This window comes from Cydia strobilella, chromosome 15, assembly GCF_947568885.1.
Source record: "Cydia strobilella chromosome 15, ilCydStro3.1, whole genome shotgun sequence".
Classification (NCBI taxonomy): Eukaryota; Metazoa; Arthropoda; class Insecta; order Lepidoptera; family Tortricidae; genus Cydia; species Cydia strobilella.
In genome coordinates, this window is record NC_086055.1 from 5099798 (window position 1) to 5106170 (window position 6373).

Genomic DNA, 6373 nt, shown 5'->3' on the forward strand with positions numbered 1-6373 from the left:
TCTTACTAAAATTCTAGTACTATTTTAGACTGAAGACGGCTTCGTACATTCTAATGAGGGCTACCGCGTTTAATTTCGCCCTTAGGGGCGGGGCGCTAGTGTAGATGGAGGTCTTTCAAAATGTCAAAAAAGTTTTAGGCGTTTCAATAAGAATCATAAATGACAGCAAGCATCGTCGCAAGGTTGCCAGCCTGTCGATCTTTTATAGGATACATTTCGGAGAGTGTGCCGAGGAACTACACAACCTTATTCCTCCGTCCCATTTTTACCATCGGACCACACGACAAACGGCACTCCGGCATCGCTTCATGGTAGGAATTCCAAAAATACGCACGAAGCGTTTTGCTTCCACATTTCTTATGCGAACTGCCAAGGAGTGGAACGCCCTGCCCGAGTCTGTGTTTCCGCATGAGTACAACTTGGAGCTCTTCAAGGCAAGAGTTAATAGGTATCTCATAGGTAAGCGTGCTCCACCGTAGACCACATCATCACTTACCATCAGGTGGGATCGTGGTCAAACGCCTGCCTATTCATCATAAAAAAAAAAGCTTTTTTATCGGGAATTTTCACTCCTTATTCATAATTGTAGTAAATCTTTGATTAATTATGGTAAACAATGTCGTATAGCTCAATAAATGTTAGTGGTATAAATAAGTGCCAACTAAAATATTATGCAAAATTAAACAGGTTGAAACAATGGTAAATTTAGACGTTATAATACATTTGTGTATATTAGAACGTATTGATTTTATAAAAATAAGCATAGAAGAATTTTGAGATCTGTTTTTCTGGACCTACATCTACAGTGGCGCCAACCAGTTGCAGAGCACAAAAACGGTAGCCCTCATTCCTTTAAAAAGTTTCATTAAAAAGTTCCCGAAAATTACAGGAGAACCTAATTCCTACAATCCGGAATTTCCTATGACGAAACACACAACAACTTATAGTTAGTTAACTTTTTTTAGTAAAATTTACCTTTACAAATATCCGACCCGAAGGCATTAACTGTCGCTTTGTTATATAAGATCCATTATTGAGTCTTTTGAAAAGATTGATGTTTAAAAATCTTAGACAATTTCGTACTTACATCTAATTTTACAGGGTAAAAGAGAAGGCGCTGTAAGGCTCCGTACATTATGCGGTAGCTTTGGTTGTGTTTAACAATTCCGTGACCACAAAACATAATAATATAGCGTAATTCAGCGCCAAGTCTTTCGGCCATCAAACTAGGAAATACGTTTTTTTAGACTTCACCTCTCTTTTACAATCTATAACTTTGTTGCTATTAAGTAGCGCGTTCCGTTGCGCACAAATACCTATAGGACATCTAGGGAGTAGTGAGAGTGAGTTTATACAATGTGTTGTCAAATTTTGTTATTGCTACTTTTATCATTTTATTCGGCAATGAAATGACAATTTTACTGTAAGTTTTGAATGAATGTGACTGCCTTAAAGTAATAGGAATAATAATTTATTGGCTGTTTATAAAAACAAAAACACGTTTTAAATGTAAAAAGTTAACAAAAATATTCTATCATCTATGTTTTATTTATTACTTTTCAGTATTATGTGGCATGGTGCAATGTGGCATAAGTTGTTTTTTATTTTCTATTTTTGTATCTAAAACAGAACTTTAATAAAAAGTAAAACCTATAAAAATGTTTGAATGGAAAATACACATACCTGTAGTTCTCATACGTAAATATTTCTTGGAGACTTTTGAAGACTGGCAAGTCTAATGTATGAATCTTGTTATAGAAGTAGGCATACTGTCTGGCGATGCTCCTATATAACTTCAGTGATGACTCGAAGACTGGAGATGGCTGTGAATTAGGAAAAAAAAACATGGATTGATCTCCTTAATTATTTCTTGGTCATGGAAGTTTGGATATCTAAAATTATTTGCCATTTTAGCTTAGATGAAAGGGTTTGTATATTAATACAAGTTACAATTTATCGACGAAAACTCGTAAGTAAGGAATATGTACATGTATACTTATAACAAAGTTTGGATTTCAAAGACTCAATGCCAAAATGGGACTTGATTCAGAGAAAAGGACACACAAAATACCGTTGTTACAATTTTTCGCTACGTATGTACGTCCGTTAGGTTTCTAAGGGTATTGACAGACGTGACTTTTGGTAACCACAGATATACTAAATAAATTTTTAACAAGCAGAAACGTCTGCGATCGATGCTATTAAGCTTAGAATAAATTTAAAAGTGGAAAAATTACTGCCTTGGGTGAGACTTGAATCCATCCAGAGGCCGTGAGTTCAAGTCTCACCCACGGCAGTAATTTACCACTTTTAAATTTATTCTAAGCTTCACAGATATACTAATTTTAAAAGTTACTGAATAAACTGACCTTCAATTCCAGTAGTTCTTCTGGGCTAAAGTATAGAACTGTAGAATACTTCTCAGGCAACACATCAATGTAAGGTCTCCAGAATGATTCTGAAATGGATATAAACACACAATGTGAAACAAGTGTCATGTATGATCTTATCTTTTAACCATTATCAACATAGTAACTTATAAAGCAAAGTGGAAAAATTCACTGTCTCGGGCGAGGCTCAAACTAGCAAGTCTGGATCACTAGCTAATTGTTCTGCCAATTTTATTTGTAAGTTTTATGGCATTGTTTGCAGATGTTTCTGCTTGATACATAGTGTCCCAGAACAACCACGTCACAGTGACACCGGAGGTAGGTCAACTGAAGAGGCACCAGCGTTTTTCTTTTTTGTAATGCAGTTAGGCATTCCGCCCAGCCGAACATGTCCCCAGTAAAAGTTGCATGGTTTTCGATCTATTGATGCTGGTACTAAAAATGTTAAAACAAAGGGGAAAATTCTCAATTTGTTTTTATTACGGTAATAATTAGAAAACCGTGCAACTTTTACTGGGGTCATGTTAGGCTGGTTAGGTTCCTCTTGAGTTGACCTTCACTGTGACGTGGTACTTCCGGGACACCGTGTACAAAATTAATATAGTAACATAGATAAAATAAAGAGCATAGATAGACTAATTCGCATGACTGAACATAGAGAGACATATAGACATATGGTCGCCGACATCCTGGACGGAGATGGCACGTAAAGAAGAAGAAGATAAAATAAAAATATTGGCAAAAACCTTTGAAACATAATGTTCTATATAAGGCTGCAGCAAACATATTAGTTCATCCAAGGCAATCGCAAATATCTGAACATGTCTCCATTGTCAAGCCATTGAGAGCATATTGAGATATTTTTGAGCACATTAGGCGAAGGATATAACTGAAAGCGACAAAGAAGTACCTTCAACCTTGAAGGAATTAGTAATAGAGACGCCATCATGTTGTTTCCCCTCTGCCAAAAACACGAACAATTTTCAGACCATTTTATAAAAACTACTTCATTCATCGATTATTTAGTCTTGCGATCATATTCCGCGTGACGAGCTCTGTAAAAATGCCTGTAGGCCTAGCACATGATTGGCGCGACAGTATCTCGCCGCGAGATAGACTACCCGTCTTTTACTAACTGTATGAATTAAAGGGGGACAGGAAGTCTATGTCACAGCGAGGTACTGTCGCGCCAATCATGTGCTAGCCCAGCTGTTTATAGGTATAAAAAGCGATCCATATCATATCCATACCATACCATACCATATCCAGCGATACATCAAGTATACAAAAGGATGGAATATCATTTAAGAGTTTAATAGATTTTTGCTTGATTATAGCAAATTATAACATAATATTAATACATTAAACGCTTTCAAGGAAACCAGGCATCTAGAATCGATTACAAAATCAGTTTAAAAAAAATCGCATACAATTTGTATTTGATTTTGACTCATAGAGAGAGTTTGACATTTTAGACCAGGGATGTTGCGAATATTCGCATCCGCATCAGCAATCGCGGAACTTCCGCATTATTTTCAACATCCGCATCCGCATCCTTATCCGCATAAAATCGATGCGGAGCTTAATGCGGATGCGGATGTGGAACAGGTAGGTACAGGAACGTCATAACGGCAGCGTAAGTGCAAGGTAATTTCGTCATTAGCCAATAGGAATCTCGTTTCATTTTTGTGATTCGTCGATCGAGCCCATGACGGACAGCGACAAGAAGTGAATAATTTGTTTTATTTGGACTTTAGTATAGTAATGCGATTGTGGGGCACCTATATTCTTGTTCAAATACTAAAAGTTTCGTTTTCCTTTTCAAAAAAATTACTAAAGTGTAATATTTGACGTTTTTTATGTGCCTAATCTCGACATCCGCATGTGAGCCTTTAAAAATCCGCATCCGCATCCGCGGATGTCAAAAAATCGGGATCTGCAACATCCCTGTTTTAGACGTCACCATATTTGATGTTAATAAGGTCTACTGTCCTGACCCTAAAATGTTGTATGAAATTACAAGTTAGGAAAGACGCAGTGATGTATACTCTATTACTAATTCCTTCAAAGCTTAAACAAATACAGAAAATTGGTAAAATGATTGATTTTTTATTACCTGCATTATTCTTCTCAAGTAACAAAAACAATGCCAATGTTATATTTGGCATGTTCTGAAGCAACGGGTCTACGGCTATGAACTCAGACAGGGTGGAGTCCCGGGCATTCTGTTCGGTCATCATCAGCTTCCGAGGCACCGTCAGCACCAGCGAGCCTTCTTTAAACTCCTTCTTTGCTACCAGGCCAAGATCATAGCCTTCAAACTCTTGGATGTCAATGCCTGTAAATATAAGAAGGAGAGATAAATTTGGGTTTATATTGCATTTACAGTTCTAAAATTCGAGGGATGGGCGGTCAAACCCGATACGTCGTGCAAATGGGTTTTTGAAATTAGAACTATATGTGACGTGCATATTTAAGTGACCAAATAACTCGACTTATCGGGTTTGACCGCCCATCCCTTGCAATATGAGTTGTATTTAAGGTCCGGAAAGCGAATCTGGGTTCAGCCAAGTAAAACTGGACATATTTTTGCAAACGGAAACCAACCCACACCAATTACTCATTTAAATGTTTACTACATTGTTTTAACATTAAGGTTCGATTTTCAATGAGTATTTGGTTTGGGTTGGTTCCCGTTTGCATAAATACGTCCAACTAATCTGGTTGGCCTATTTTAAAATAGTCCTAGGTATTGACTTAAAAGCCATACAACTTGTGCTTTAACCACAAAAAATGATAAATATTAGGGGACATCTTACACATGAATGTTCTGAAATAAATATTTTATTTTTTAATACACAGATCAAATTACATATAACTACAGCCAACCAAAAGCAACGATGTCTAGTTTGAATTAAAATAAAAAATTGAACCTAAAAGATTTGGTAAGAGAAAGTACTTAGGTACCTATGTTTCATTACATTTTATTTTTTTATAGATTTTAATCACCAGGAGGAGGATTTTTGCAAGAAACTGTGAATATGTTATATTTACCTTCAAATGCCGCCCCATTTTCGCTCAGCCAGCTAAAGAAGTTGTCTTTGCGTGACTGGCGTGACTTTGATACCTTGAGGCTGTTAAGTGGGTACTCAATATTCCTAATTTCTCCCAGAATCGCCTCAATGTCATTGTGATGCTCCCAACTCTTCGTTAAATTCACCGTAGTTTGGAACACGCTTGTTAATTTAAGCAACTTATCCACGTACACCGCAAGCTCTTTACGAATATTCTGACTTAATTTATTATTTTCTTTCCCAGAGCTTTTCTTAGCAGATTGCTTTGAATGTGATTTCCTTCCCATTGTGACGTATTATAACGCAATTATTAAAACGATATGAAATATAATAAACTCTCTAAACTAAAAATAGGTTTCTAAAATACGAATTTCGTGTGGATTTGTTTTCCTGAAAGACGACACTTGACACTTGACTATGACACGACATTATAACCGTTATAAAAATCAGTATACGAGATCTTTGGTAATATAAAAGCGACCTTAAATTTAAAACCATAAGGTAGTTTTTGTAGTACCATATTATGGATCACACGCTGGAACAATGGCAATTTAGCGGCTATGGGAATAGACTTGACGTGTGACAGTTGTGACAGCGGTTCAGTTTACAAAGTCTGCTACTTGACTGTTCGACGAGTTCATAGGATACGCATTGTGAAAGGAAAATTATAGTTAGTCAAGCCAAATTGTTAGTAAATAGCAATAAAAAAACTATACCCATCCTTTTCTTTTGGGTGCTAGTACTAGTGTAAGACAAAGATAGTATGATTTTCAAACATAGACTCTCTGTCTATGTTTGAAATGAGACAGTCCTTTGACAAACTATATTAGCAAAGAGAATTCAATTCTCATTGTAGATGGTGTGTCAATGTCAGTTTGGCTGCATTGTCCAATTTTTAAGCAAAAATTG

The 6373-nt window shown here is 36.4% G+C and overlaps 1 protein-coding gene across 1 annotated transcript in view; it reads right to left on the minus strand.

Moving 5' to 3' along the window:
• The window catches only part of LOC134747859 (actin-histidine N-methyltransferase), a 48057-nt gene extending 42180 nt beyond the window's left edge, over window positions 1-5877 (minus strand). Inside the window, exons 1-4 of the mRNA XM_063682523.1 lie at window positions 5445-5877; window positions 4507-4728; window positions 2370-2458; window positions 1684-1823 (exon numbers count right to left, since the gene is read on the minus strand). Coding sequence (XP_063538593.1) covers window positions 1684-1823; window positions 2370-2458; window positions 4507-4728; window positions 5445-5751 — 758 coding nt within the window. The 5' untranslated portion in view covers window positions 5752-5877. The remainder of the gene's footprint in view (window positions 1-1683; window positions 1824-2369; window positions 2459-4506; window positions 4729-5444) is intronic.
• Between the last annotated feature and the right edge of the window lie 496 nt (window positions 5878-6373).